At 36.8% G+C, this 14861-nt stretch overlaps 1 protein-coding gene across 4 annotated transcripts in view; it reads left to right on the forward strand.

Annotated features, from left to right (window-relative positions):
• Wdfy2 (WD repeat and FYVE domain containing 2) overlaps positions 1-14861 on the forward strand; it is a 167140-nt gene that overhangs the window by 96576 nt on the left and 55703 nt on the right. For 3 of the 4 annotated variants that reach the window (XM_020184663.2, XM_020184664.2, XM_074043456.1), the window contains exon 4: positions 7784-7838. The exons of the other annotated variant lie outside the window; for it this stretch is intronic. In XM_020184663.2, coding sequence (XP_020040252.1) covers positions 7784-7838 — 55 coding nt within the window. The remainder of the gene's footprint in view (positions 1-7783; positions 7839-14861) is intronic. 4 annotated transcript variants of the gene reach the window in all.

Genomic DNA, 14861 nt, shown 5'->3' on the forward strand with positions numbered 1-14861 from the left:
TGCTACAAGTAAGAGGCATAAGAATCTTAGAGAGTCTTTCTTACTATCATTCTTGTGGGATTTGAGGTTTTCTATGTGGATTTTTTAGAACACTATTAGATTCACAGAAAAACAGAAAGGTACAGAGATTTCCCATGTACATAGCCTTTCCTATGGTCAGCATCCCCGCTAGAATGGCACATTTACCATAATTGACACATCATTGTCACCTGAAGTCCACAGTTTTCATTAGGTTCCACTCTAGGTGTTGTACATTCTGTGGGTTTGAACACATGTTAATGATGTGTGTCCACCACTATGGATCATTTTAGGGTAGCCTCACTACTCTAAAAATTCTGTGCTCTGTGATGGCCTGGTGGAAGCACCAGTGATGAGAGAATAGAAGTGACTATCAAAAGAGATTTCAAAAGAGGTTGCAAAAGGATAATAGGTGACTTCCCATACAGAGAGGCCCTGACCTGTGAGAGACAGGCTGGCCAGTGCCACTTCTTTGGCCAATGCCTGGCCCCTTAAAGCCTGTCTCTCTTCACGGGAAATCCTCTCTTTAGCGGTTTGAATTCCTTGCAACTAAAAGAGCCTGCGTAAAACCTAGAATAACCCACGTACACAGATTATTAGGACCAGCATAATTTGATAATGATTTGAATTTGATTCTGAACTTCCTGGTAACAGAGGCAAAAGGAGACGCGGGCACATGAGAAGTGTCCCAAGTCCTTCACTTAAAGCATGTTGACGAGGCTCCATCAGTGTAGGGATGTTTAACTAGCCTCCATGAAGCATGTTCTTTATACTCGGTATCTGGTACTACCCAAATAATTTTACTGTTGTCAGACTTTGGCCTTAGTCTCCCAAACATGGAGACAGTGAGTTTGAATTGATCTTCCTATTACAGGGTCTTTATAACATGTATACCTGTTTCTTGTGACTTTTATGGACACTTTTTTTGATTAAAGGTCAAGCATCTCTAAATTTTGGGTAAGTCACTCATCTGGACAAGGTCAGAGTAACTATATCATATATTCTACTTAACTGAGAAAAAGAAATGTGTGCTGTCATTATATATAATGTTTAATTTTTTAGATTTAACAACCCATTCTCTAATTGTATCTTATGTTTTAGAACTAATAATACATTTGAGGTTTCCAGAGACCAAAGTTCTTCAGTTGACCTAAGTGATAAATATGTTTGAGGATATGCCAGGTTTTTTCTTTTAGAAGGTGTTTATTTAGGGCATAAAAGCCCATCCTTAAGAGATGTTTGTGTTCCTTTACAAGGTCTTCTTTTAGTTCAAGGACAAGCTTTATCCAAGGCTTTTCTTGAGATACTTGCCTCTCTAGAGCTCCAGGCAAATTATTAGTGCAAGTTAAAGCATGGTTAGTTGCTGTAGCCTAATTGGGAAGGGAGAAGGGAAAGACACTTCAAGATACATATTAGTACAGTGTTTATTCTTAGCTCCTAGCTTCTAGCTCACTTTGATTTTTTTTTTTTTTAATTTCCCTGACCTGGATTTTTAACTTGCTTTTGTGCTTTTGTTCCCGTGCCTCAATATACCTAATTTAGCCTGCCTCAATATTTTTCTAACAATAAGTTTAACTCAATTACCCTTTAATGTGCAGAAGTTTCTCAGAAAAATTAAAAATAGAATTACCATATGATGCGGGAGTCTATTCTGAGTGTCTATCCAAAGGAATCGAACTCACGATCTTGAAGCAGTATCTGAACACCATGTTCATTGCAGCACTATTCACGATAGCCAAGGGGAAGACGTGACTGAGTGTCCTTCAACAGATGAGTGGATAAAGAACATGCAGCAAATCCTGTCATGTGCTACAAACATGGACAAATCTCAAGAACCATATGCTAAGTGAAATAAGCCCAGTCACAGAAATTTAAAAAAAGTAACTCATGTAATTCCACTTACATGAGGTATCTCCAGTAGTCAAAATCAGACAGAAAGTAGGTTGTTGCCAAGTGTGCTTTGCGGGGGGGGGGGGGGGGGGGGGGCGGGGGGGGCGGGGGGGGGTGCGCAAGAGGGAGAAGGAGTTGTTTGTGTTCAATATTACATTTTTTTTTAAACCACACACACAAAAAAATCATTCACTATCATTTCAATTATAATCGCAATAGTAAGTAATACACTTGACAGTGTTCTGGGCATTTCTAAAGCAGATGCAGAAATGGATTTTTGCATAAATGTAAAGCAAGAAACTTGATAAAATCAAACCTCTCAATTAGATTTTGCCTATAGATCAGCTTTTCTTTTATGGAGGCGTGCAGTATAAGGACACCTCTGTTCCCAATCAGAAATACGCTGCTTATATCTCCTGTCTTTGGTAAATGGCTTTGCATGGGCACACATACAACATTATCTCAGAGCTGGAGGATTTTATGTGATACTTTTGCTAGGTAATTAAACAGATGACTGTTTCTCCCTTCATTCTTTATAACATTTGGGCTAAGTTCTCATTTATTTTTTTGAGTGACCTTGATGATTGGGTTGAAATATGTTTCTGAAAAGAGAAGAAGACCTACACAGGAAATGTAACTGCAGCTTGTTTTCTTCATGAAAAGTAGACATGTGGTACATTCAGTTAGTCTGTCTATTTCTCTGTTATGCAACAAATGTGACAAAGAATCAGTAGCTAAAAAGTCTAACTCTAGATCTCTAAAGTAGTGCTACATTTTAAGGAATAAGGTAATTGGCAGGTTTTCAAATAAAGCAAGAAACTAAAAATTGAATTTTTTAAATGTGCAAGGTACTATATAATTCTATTGGAATTCTTGAGGATCTATTTCACTGACCCTTATTTAGTGAGTAGGCAGTGCTTGTAACTATGCAGTATTTCTTGACCAATAAACTCAGAGTAGAAGTTTTACATTTTGCATGTGTTGAACATGTGGGGGCTGGGAGGACAGACCAAGAGAAGAGAGAAAGTGGGAGGGAGAGAAGAAAAAGAGGAAAGAGGAAGAGACTGAGAGAACAGAAAGAGAGAGAGAGAGAGAAAGAGAGAGAGAACTGGCTAGTAAGTGTACTTGGCCTGTGGTAGGGCCTGCTTCTTTGTCATGTACATGATGTTGAGATGTCTTTGTGGGTGGCACATGATTTGATTTTATCTTGCATGTCTTAGCCCATTTCTGCAGCAATAACAAAAGGCTGGTGATTCGGTCACTTATAAGCAAAAGAAATCTATTTCTCATGGTTCTGGATACTGGGGAGTCTAAGAGCAAGGCCCTAGTCTGTACTTCCAAGATGGTACCCCTGAAGTCTGCATTCTCCAGAGGAAGTAAATAGTGTGGACACTTATAAACAGTCTCTACAAAGAAGAATGTAAGCTTAAAATAGTGGAAATCATAAAGGAATATATTGTTATATTTTACTATGTAAAATCTGAAACTTCTCAGAATTAAGAAAAGCTACTTAACTGCAACTAAAACAAACAATAGTTTCTTGAAATATGAAAGAGAAAAGATGATAATCTCTATGACAAAAAATTACTAAAGATCCTATGGATCCTATGAATAGCATAAAAATCATAAAAGAGGAAATACTAAGATTTAATAAATATTTAAAAAATTTTAAGTTCCATTTTTCTCTAAGTAGTAGTAATCTTAGAATATACATGTTAGCAAGAATCAAAGAAAATAGACCCTCTTACACACTGATATGGGGACATAAAATTAGCACAAACCATTTGGAAAAAATATTGGAAATTTTCTCTAGAGCCTTAAAAGTATTGTATCAATAATTTCATATATAAAAAAACCATCCAAACAAAATAATAATAAAAATATTATTAATAGGTATATCCTTTTTTTTTTAAATTTTTGAGGTACTAGGGTTTGAACTCAGGGCCTCATGCTTACTAAACAGGTGCTCTATCACTTGTATCATGTCCCCAGCCCTTTTTTGTATTATTTATTTTCCAGATAGGGCCTTGAGGTTTTTTTGTCTGGGAACTAGCCTCAGACCAGGATCCTCCTAGTTATTCCCCTCCTCCTGGACCCTGTAGGCTCCTTGTTCCACCCTGAGCCAAAGCCTAGAGTCTCTGTCCTCTGCCACTTTCTCAATTGTATGAGCACAATACTGCTAGGCCAAAGATCTGATGTCCCCATGGCTACTAGTTGGGCTAGGAAGTACTGCTTTCTAGAAGGAGGGAGAAGCTGAAGTTCCAGAGAACTATCATCAAAATTCACAGGGAGCTGGGAGAAAGCTTGCAAGTATATTCTCTTCCTACCCATCCTGGTGGGTCCTTCCTAAACCTGATGTTCACTTCTGTCTGTCTAGAGATTTCCTGTGCACTGGAAAGCCAACTGGACTTCTTCATGAAACTCGGTCAGCTTGGTAGTGGTACACCATTCATCTTTCTCTGTTTTGTCTTGCTGTTCTCTCATCGAGCATTTGACTTCAGCTTTACCTCAGGCCTTGTTTTTAGGAAACCAGTCTAAAGCAGGATTTGAACAGAAATTTCATACAAGAAAGGAAAATGCCAAATAAACATACAAAAAGTGCTCCAGCTCATAAACAATAATGTACATTCAATCACAACGAGATACCACTTTTTTGTACAGCAGTTTGGTTAAAAAAAAAAAGATTAACATCTCATGTTAATGAGATGTGACAAAATATAGTGGTCATAGGAAGGTGTGGGGGAGGGTATTCTGGTAGTGTGTAGTGAAACATTAAAGGTGGTGATCTTTGAGCCAGTAGTCTTTGGTACATGTGCATTAGTTCATAAGGGTACACATGCAGACTTTTCTCACAGTATTGTAATAGTAAAAAAAAATAATATATGAGTGCACTTAAAAAGGGAAATACTTGAATAAAGTATGATCTGTTCATTTTATGGAATACTATAGAGCCATCTGAAAGAGTAAGTTAGAATCATGTGTGATTGCTGGAAAGATAGCTCTGATATATTTTAAGTAAAAACACCAAGTTACAGAGTAGTGTCTATAGTATGATTCTATTTTTTGTACAACAAACCAAAATTCCTTATATATTTGTATCTATTCCTATATGTTTGTATAAGGGTTAAAAAAAAAAACAAAAAAACAAGACAAGGAAGGATACACCAGACTGTTAGGACTGGTTAGTCAAAGGGGTGAGACCAGAGGTAGAGACAGTTACTGACTTTTCTCTTATACCTATATTATTTGATGTATTGCACTGAGAGTTAAAATTAAGTAGGTGATAGGTGGACAGTTGAATCGAAAGAAGGAAGAATTGAATAAAAGAAGAAAAGATAGAAACTTTATCCAGAAGTAACTTAGAGTGTATACTTCTTTAGTCTAATTTCTTCTTTGATTGGTCAGTACTAAGGAAATGAATTTAAGCTTTAGCCAGACTTTCTCATTATATTGTTTGTGAGCAGTAATAGATTAAATTTTTTAAAGCTCTAATTTAGCACTATCTATCACCTCTCATGGTCATGTCCTCTGATCCAATAATTGTACTTGTAGAACTTTTATAGAACTGTTGTTAAAGATATATAAAAAAAATATAATGTATCTAATATAATATCTGTAATAAAAAACTGGAATAACATAAACATTACAGCATCCTATGCATTCATTAAAAAGAATAAAGTTGATTATTATGTGCTCCTGGAATGACAAGTATGATTTGTGAAAAGAAAAAAGCATCACCAAATAGTTTTAACACTTTGTTTTATTACAGATTTTTTACTTATCTATGAAAAATTATACTTATCTCTGAACAATGGTACCACAGGGGATGATTAAATGTTTCCCCTAATATTTCTTACACTACCATGTGGCTTGTTTCTTTTTTTTCTTTTTTTCTCTCCTCTCCTCTTCTCCCCTCCCCTCTCTCACAGGAGAGAGTATATAATATGGAGAATATATATATCATCTTGTGCATGGTAGACAAGCACTCTACTACTTAAGCTATGCCCTCAGCCGTTTTGTTTATATTTTGCTTTTGAGACAGGCTTCACTTTTCCTGGGCTAGCCTCGAACTTGCAATCCTTCTGCCTCTGCATCCCAAGTAGCTAGGATTACAGGTGTGTGCCATCACACCCAGAAGACTAACATATGGTTTCTGTGATTAAAAAATAATGAAAAATGAAAATCTCCCAAATTTTCTCCATGATTATATGTTTTTATTATCATATGAAAACAAATAAGCAAAAAATTAGATTTACCAATGTAATGAATTGTGATTTTTTATTTTGCATTTGTGTCTTAAATCCTAAGTGGAAATCTGCATCGAATTATTTTATACTTTGTCTTATTCCAAAAGAAAGTGAAGTGTCTTTTGCCCAAGCCAGAGAATGACTTCAGTATATTTAAAATAACAAACTAAATGAACTCAGTGAACACTTGCCTAAATAACAGTAGTCTTTAATAAATTTATTTTCTCTGTGTGTGATATGGTAATTGGGGCTCTAACATGTGGGGCCTGGGAGTAAAGGTTGATGGTGAATTGTCAGTTAGGCCTGTGTGAGGTTTCTATACAGTCGATCACTGTCTGTCAGCTCCTTTTGGGCATGCTACTGTATTTCTTTAAACCTAGCCTGCTCTGTTCAATTGTAAATCTAACTTCAGGAATGAGAAATGAATAGGGTGCCACTCCTTGAAGGAATAATGATAGAATTTAAAATGTGACAAGTTGAACAATGTTATTATGAAGAAAATCATTGTGAAGAAAATCTGTTTGTAGTTAAGCTTCTTAATGGGGCTGGGATAGAAAAGTGGAGAACGAAAGGAACTTTTATATCTGTCACATATGCTTCTTCTTTACCTTTGTGATATTTATCACAAAAACAATACCATAATTATTTTCTCCTAAAAAATTACATAATCCGTATGAACTCAGTAAACACCTGATAGCAAGAAGGGAGTTTACCCATCTGTCCTCCCACCCTTGTTTTTTTCAGTCATCAGAGAAGAATTCTGGATACTTCCAAATGTTGTGAAAAGATTCATTGTTCTGTTTTGCAGCTCAGATGAAAGCATCTCTTGGGTATACTTTGCAGCCTTCCTTGGTTGACAACTTACTTTTTAAGAATATGTGGATACTTTTTGCATTTGAAAGGAGTTAAAGGACTCAAAACTTGACTGGGCCAACACTTGATCGGCTTCCACATGTGCAGCCTGTCTGCATAGACCCTTGGGCAACACCCACACACTCACCTTTTTTGTGTCCCTACAAAGAATATATACAGTGTGCTACATAGAAACTGATTTTTTTCAGTACCTCTGACATCCAGACTAATCTCATCAGATTGGAGGTGCCTTCACATAAGTGACAAATATTTATTGATTACTTGCGGCCACAAGGAACTGTGCCACACATCTAGACATACAGGGAATAAGCAAGAGGCAGTCTTGACAAGCTTGTAGTAAGGGGAAATAAATTACTGATGTTAGCAATAGACTCTTTAATATATCTAATTTATTTCTCTAGTAAAGGATTGCCATCTATTTGCTCACTGGCTAGAGCCTTGCAAATTTCAAGCTGTGGCACCATTGTGAAAAAATTTTCAGTTGGGTTTATCTTCAAAATTGACTAGTACCAAGACTGTGAACTTGATCCAGTTTTCTACACATGTGTACATAAAAAAAATTCAATTTAAGGATTGTAAGATAAAGAGTGTAATACTTGCATTGGATCATAATTATGGCTCCTTTTAAAGAGGTACAAAAATGCTGAGTTGATTGGCAAAACACTAACGTTAGATGTAATTCTGTGTTGATACTGGCTTGATACTAATGGGTTTGCCAATGCAAACGTACTCACTTAAAGGATTTTCTTTTGCAGGAGTTTATTTTGTCAGAAGATTATAACAAGATGACTCCTGTGAAAAACTATCAAGGTAGGAGTGAGAGAAGTGTTTTTATTACCCCTAAAGAATATTTTAAATACTTTAAAAACTATTTTAAATGGTTCTCATTGCCACAAGAGAACATTTAGTTTACATAGTCTGGGGAACAAAACACAGAAACCATGTGAGGTATTTTGTGAATCAAGTTGCTGAGGCCAAAAGAGTTTGGATTAGTTGCCTGTGGTGCTACAGCAGGTCAAGTGCAGAGTGGACCAGGTCACTGTGACTTCTAAGCCTTTGTCTTCCTGCACCACACTGCAGAAACAGCACAGCAGGTTCAGGAAGCAGGGGCCAGCCAAAAGCTGCTTTACATGGGAACCATTTCATATTTGCTAAATGCTTTAAAATGCTCGTAGTATTCATATTGCCCAGGGGAAAGAATTACAGCTTTTACCACATCTTCAGCATTGGCACCGTGGCCATTTTTATAGCATACATCAGGATCAGTGTCTGGCAGGGATTTCTTCATCCAGACCACAGTGTTGTACAACCCAGACATGAAACCTTGAAGTCCTAGTGGTCATTTCATCCAGCTCTCTCAACCTCACTCATACTGTATGGTCACCCAGGATCTCCTTGAATGCCTCCAGGAGACATAGCAGCAACCCATTCTGATTTTGAGAAATTCTGAGCATTAAGTTCTTTATTTTAAAGTTTGGAGATAGAACTCATTTTTCTCTGGCAGTATTCTGTAATTTTTTCACATCTCACTCATTGGGTCTTTGTTGAGTATCTTCCATGTTCCGGTAACTCAGGACTATATTAGTGAACAAGACGTGTAGTTTGTGTCTGTAAGCAGTTTGTAATCTTGTGGAGGGTGCAGACAGGTGAGTGTCCATTAAACTGCTGCGGGGGAAGTATTGGAATGTCCCCTGTTGATCTTTGCTCAGCCTAGGGGCGCAACAAAAACTGACTAGTCTCTTCCTACTCCTGTCTTCTTCTCCTCCTGTAGTCTTTTTTAAAACTTCTTTTCTTAGGCTAAGCATTTTATATCTCAACTCCTGTTTTTTATGACCTGAGCTTTTGTTCTTTAAAAATGTGCTTTAATTGTCTTGCTCAGAGATTTGTGGCATCATATTGTGCCTTTAGGACTCTTTGAAAATGACACCATGTGGCAGGCAGCCTTTAAGATGGTTCCTAAAGATGGTGCATACCTTGGCCTCCTGGTCTGCACACTCCTCCCTTTGAGTGTGAGCTGGACCTAGAATGTGGCAAATGATGGAGATCACTTTCGAGTCTACCTTTCAGAGACTGGGGCTTCCACTGTGCTCGCTCTCCTGCTCTCTTGCTGAGTGTCTGATGGAAAGCAGCTGTCTTGTGGAGTAGATAGGAGGCACTCAGGGACGCCCCATCAATGACCAGCTAGGAGCTAATGCTCATAGTTCAGCAGACGGGAACTAGATCCCACCAGCAACTATGGGAGAGAGCCCAGGAACAGACCCTTCCTCTGTTAAACTTTCAGATGAGACCCCAGCCCCACCCCATATTCATCCTGTGAGAAGACCTTAGCACAGGTGCCCAGCTAAACTGCACCAAGATGTCTGTACCACAGAAACTGATACAATAAATGTTTACTATGGAGCCACCAACTTTTGGGTAATTGTTACACAGCAATAAATAGTTAGTACATGCTTATAATCTGATAAGTGCAAAATCATATATTTCCTTCCTCTTCTGGGCACTATTCTTCTAGTACAAAGGGGAAACTTTCCATTGTGGCTTGTAGGGAGCAGTTAACACCTCAACAGTTCTTACTTGAATTGTTGTTAGGCTGTTTTCTGTACTTTCGAAGTTGTTTTTTGTTGATGGTGGTGGTGGTGGGTTTTTTGTTTTGTTTTTTGAGATCGGGTCTTGTTATGTGCCCCAGACTGGCCTCAAAGTTATAATCCTCCTACCTCAATCTCTCAAGTGCTGGGATTATAGGTATGTACCACCATGCCCAGATTTGAAGTTCGGTTTTGTTTATAGTCTAAGTTCAGGACTGCACATTCTATTGTTAATCGTGTCATTTTATGTAGCTTGTCACCTCAGCATATGGAGAGAATTTGAAATCCCAGTTGTCTTTAAATATATTAATTCCCATTTGGTCAAAGGCTGGACATGGTGGCACATGCCTGTGATCCTAGCACTCAGGAAGCTGAGGCAAGAGAATCATGAGTTCAAAAGCTAGCCTGGGCTACATTGTGAGATGTTATCTAAGAAAGAAAGGAAGGAAGGAAGGAAGGGAGGGAGGGAGGAAGGAAGGGAGGGAGGAAGAAAGGAAGGAAGGAAAGAGGGAGGGAGGCAGGGAAGTAGGGAGGGAAGGAAGGAGGAGCAACCATGAATAAAACAGGAAGATTTTTTTTTTAAGTTGAACTTTTTAAATATGAAAAATGTCACTGAACTACAGTGCAAGGCTCTGAATTCAAGTCTGCACCATAAAAAAAGAAGAAATTAAAAAATCAGTGGATAGATTAAGTAGACTAGACACTAGTGAAATTAGTGAAATGACAGATGGATTTGATACCAGTGGAATGTCTTTTAAGTACTGAAAGAAAAAAAAATTCCCAAACATAGAATTCTATACTCTGAGAAAATATCTTTCAAAAATGGAAGTATAACTTTTTCAGAAATAAAAAATTAAAAGATTTCATTACTCATAGACCTGCACTGAAAGAAATGTTAGAAGTCCATCTGGAGGAAAGTGATATCAAAGGGAAATGTGTATCAGCTCAAAAGAATGAGGAGTACCAGAATTTGTAAGATTTTTTATTAGTTGGTCTCCTTAAAGAACACTGGTTACTTAACTAAAAATAATGACAGATTATCCTGGAGTTCATATCATACGTGAAATTAGAATGTATGACAGCAGTAGCACAAAAGCCAGGAGGTAAGAAAAAAATGGAAGTATGCCACTGTAAAGTTCTTATGCTGTACATGAAGTGTTGTATCACTTGAAGGAAGACTGTGGTAAGTTGCAGAAGTATATTCATAACCCTAAAAAAAGCATTAAAATAAAAAAAAACAGCTAAGGAGATAGAAATATCAGAAAATAATTTTCAAGGAATTGAAAACAGGCAGAGTAAGAGGGAAAAGGGAAAATGACACAGAAAATAGAAAACAAGTAGAGAGATGATAGATTTAAATATAACAATGTCAATAACACAGTAAATACAAATGGTCTAAAGCCAATTAAAAGGCAAACCATAAGACTGAGTAAAAATTTTAGAACCAAATATAAGCTGTCCACAAGAAGCTCATTTTAAATTTAAAGACAAAAATAAGTAAAAGTAGAAAGATGGAAGGAGGTCACACCATGAGAATGGTAATCAAAAGGAAGCTTGGATAGCTTTATTAATATCAAAGTAGATTTCAGAGCAAAGAATGTTGGCAGTGATACAGAAGATTGTTTCATAATAATACAGGACCAATCCATCGCAGAAGACTAGCAATCCAGCTTATGTACCTAAGGACATAGCTTTGAAATATGTGAAGCAAAACCTGAAACTTTAGGAAGAAATGGACATGGCACAAGGTAGTCAGATGATTTTAATATTCTTCTTTCAGTAGTTATTATGACAGGCAGGAAAACCGATAAAGTATAGAAGACCTGAATAACACTATCTGTGACCTTGCCATAATTGACATATGTAGACATTCCATCCAACTGAAGCACAGTATGCATTATTTTCAAATGCACACAGAACTTTCACCATATTGTGGCCGTAAAACAAGTTTTAATAAATTTGGAAGGATTTAAGGCATGTAAGGTATGTTCTCTGGTAAGAATGGAATTAAAGTATAAATCAACAGAAAGATCTCTGCAAAATTCCAAATAGTTGAAAGCTCAATAACACTTGAATAACCAGGGGTCAAAGAAGAAATAAAAAGAAAAATTAGAAAGTATTTTGAACTAAATAAAAATGAAAACAAATATGCCAAAAGTTTAGGGGTGCTGCTAAAGTAGTACTTCAGGGGAAAGCACTGACATTAGAACCCACACTGGAGGTTCCTAGCTACTTGGGAGGCTAAGATCAGGAAGATCTTATCTCAAAAATAACCAGAGCAAAATGAACTGGAGTGTAGCTCAAGCAGTAAAGCGCTTGCTTTAAACCCTAGCCCCCTTCCCCCACCAAAAAAAAAAGAAATGAAAAGAGGGTTCAAATCAGTGGCCTTGGTTTCCATGTTACAAAACCAGAGAAACAAAAAGAAACCTAAGCTAAGCAGAATACGGGAAAGATTGTAGCAAAAGGTCATGCAATAGAAAACAGAAAAATCTATGAACCCCAAAGCTAATTTTTGAGAAGATTAATAATAAAGTAATAAACATCTAGCCAGACTTATCAGGTGGTGGGGGGAGATGGAAATTACTAATATCAGGAAAGAGCAAAGTGACACACTAGTGAAGAGCAAAGTTATATTTAAAGGACAATAAGAAATACTATGAACAACTTTTACCTAAATATGATGACGCGAAGAAACCACCAAAAGATTCAAACTGCAAAAGATTACTGAAGAAGAATAGATAATCCTGGTGGCTCTATGTGTATTACAGAAATTGTAGTTTTAGTTAAAACCTTCCCACAAAAAAAGCTCCAGAGGGCTGGCAGCATGGCTCAAGTGGTAGGGCACCTGTCTAGCAAGTGAGAGGCTCTGAGTTCAAACCCCAGTGCCACCAAAAAAAAAAGTCATGCAGGACCACATGACTTTTTGGTGAACTTTATGAAACATACGAGCAAGAAACAATTGCAAATCTTTTGGAAATTGGAGAAATGAAAACACTTTACAGCTTATTGTATGTAATAACTATTTCCTGATACTAAAGCAATTAAAAAACATCCAAGAAAAGAAAACTAGGCCACCATTCTCCATGAAGATAGACACAAAAAAACCTAAATAAAATTTCACCAAATTGGCAGGGCACCAATGGCTCATGCCTGTGATCCTAGCTACTTAGGAGTCAGAGATGGGAAGGATCGCAGTTCAAGGCCTATCTGAGCAAATAGTTTGTGAGACCCTATCTCAGAAATGCCCAATACAATAAAGGGCTAGCAGAATGACCAAAGTGGTAGATTACCTGCCTAACAAGCATGAAGCTCTGAGTACAAACCCCAGTATTGAAAAAAAATTCATCAAATTTAGTAATATGTAAGAAAGAGAATACATTATGATCAAGTGAGGCTTAACCTAGGAATGCAGTATTGGATCAGTAATATATTCTCCAAAAAAGTGAAAGTAAGTGCTTAAACAGGTGTTTGTATACCCGTGTTCATAGCAGTATAGTCACAACTGTCATGAGCTGGAAGCAGCCTAAATGTCTCTTGACAGATGAATGGATAAAAAATGTGGTATGTACACACATTAGTAGCACATTATTAACCTTCAAAAGGAAGGAAATCGAGACATGTGCTACAATACGAATGAATCTTGAAGACAATACTAAGACTGGCTAAGTGAAATAGCCAGTCACAAAAGAACAAGTTGTAAGAATTTCACTTATATGAGGTACTTTAGTCTTTTATAGAGACAGGAAATAGAAGAGTGGGTGCCATGGCTGGGGGAAAGGAGAAATTGTGAGTTATGTTTAACTGGTTCAGTATTTGTGTTTGGAACAATGCAAAAATTCTAGAAGTCTAGTGGTGGTGATAGTTATACAGTAGTGTGAATATGCTTAATGCCACAGAACTATACACTTAAAAATGATTAAAATGGTAAATTTTATATTATATATTTACCACAATAAAATTTTAGAGATTGCAGTTGAAGTTACTTAATACAGTAATGAAAGCATAGTTGAATGGTTCAGTAAGTATGAATTCCTCTCAAAAAAAAAAAATAGAAAAATTAGAATCTTTATAAACTGCTGATGGGAATGTAAAATGGCATAGCCCACTTTTCTCAGTTCCTCAAAGGATCAAACATTAAGTTACCCTGTGACACAGCACTTACTCCTACTTACATACCCGAAAGAATTGAAGGCATATATTCACATAAAAACTTGCACACATGTTCTTAGCAACATTATTCATAATAACCCCCAAATAGAAATAACCTCAATGTCTATCAAAGGATAAATGGATAAATAAAATGTGGTCTGTACATATAACAAAGAATTATTTGGTCATAAAAAAGGAATGAAGTAACCAGGTGTAGTGGCACATGCCTGAAATCCCACCGGGGGAGTTGTGGATTCAAGGCCATCCTAAGCCACATAGCGAGACCCTATCTCAAACAAACAAACAAGCAAATGGAAAGGAGAATACATGTTACAACATGGATGGACCTTGAAAACATAATGCTAAGTGAAAGAAGCCAGACACAAAAGTCCACGTATCATATGATTACATTTATATGAAGTGTCAAGAATAAACAGAAAGAGATGAGTAGTTGAGCAAGGATGGGGAAGGGAAGAGTGGATTGTCATTTGGGGTGATGGAACTATTCCAGAAACAGATGGTAGTGATAACTGCACAGCATTGTGAATATGCTATATACCAATGGAGTGTACACTCTAAAATGGTTAAGATGATAAATTTTATCTCAAAAAAATTTAAAATATCCGTTATCTCCAAACCAAAGATGTTACAGGAAAGGAAAGCTATAAAACCAATATCTCTTATAAAAACAGATACAAAAATCCTCTAAAAATACTAGCAAATCAAACCCAACAATGTGTAACACAGTGTCATGACACAAAATGACCAAGTAAGATTTTAGCTATGTAAAGCTATTCAACATACAAAAAATACTGTGGTCCATCACATTAACAGGCTAAAGAAGGAAAATCATGTCAATCAATGCAGAAAAAGTATTTGAAATCCAATTCATGATTGGATTCCTAGCAAACTAGGAATAGAAAAGAAATTCTCCAGCTTGATAAAAAAACCATCTCCCAAGTCCTGTAACTAACATCACAGTTAATAGTGAGCAAATAGATGCTTCCCTCTGATATCAGGACCAATGCGAGAAGATATTCCCTCCCTACTCTATTTAAGAAACCAAATGTGAAGCCTACATTTTCTTGTATAAATGATA

The sequence above is a fragment of the Castor canadensis genome, chromosome 10, assembly GCF_047511655.1.
Source record: "Castor canadensis chromosome 10, mCasCan1.hap1v2, whole genome shotgun sequence".
Classification (NCBI taxonomy): Eukaryota; Metazoa; Chordata; class Mammalia; order Rodentia; family Castoridae; genus Castor; species Castor canadensis.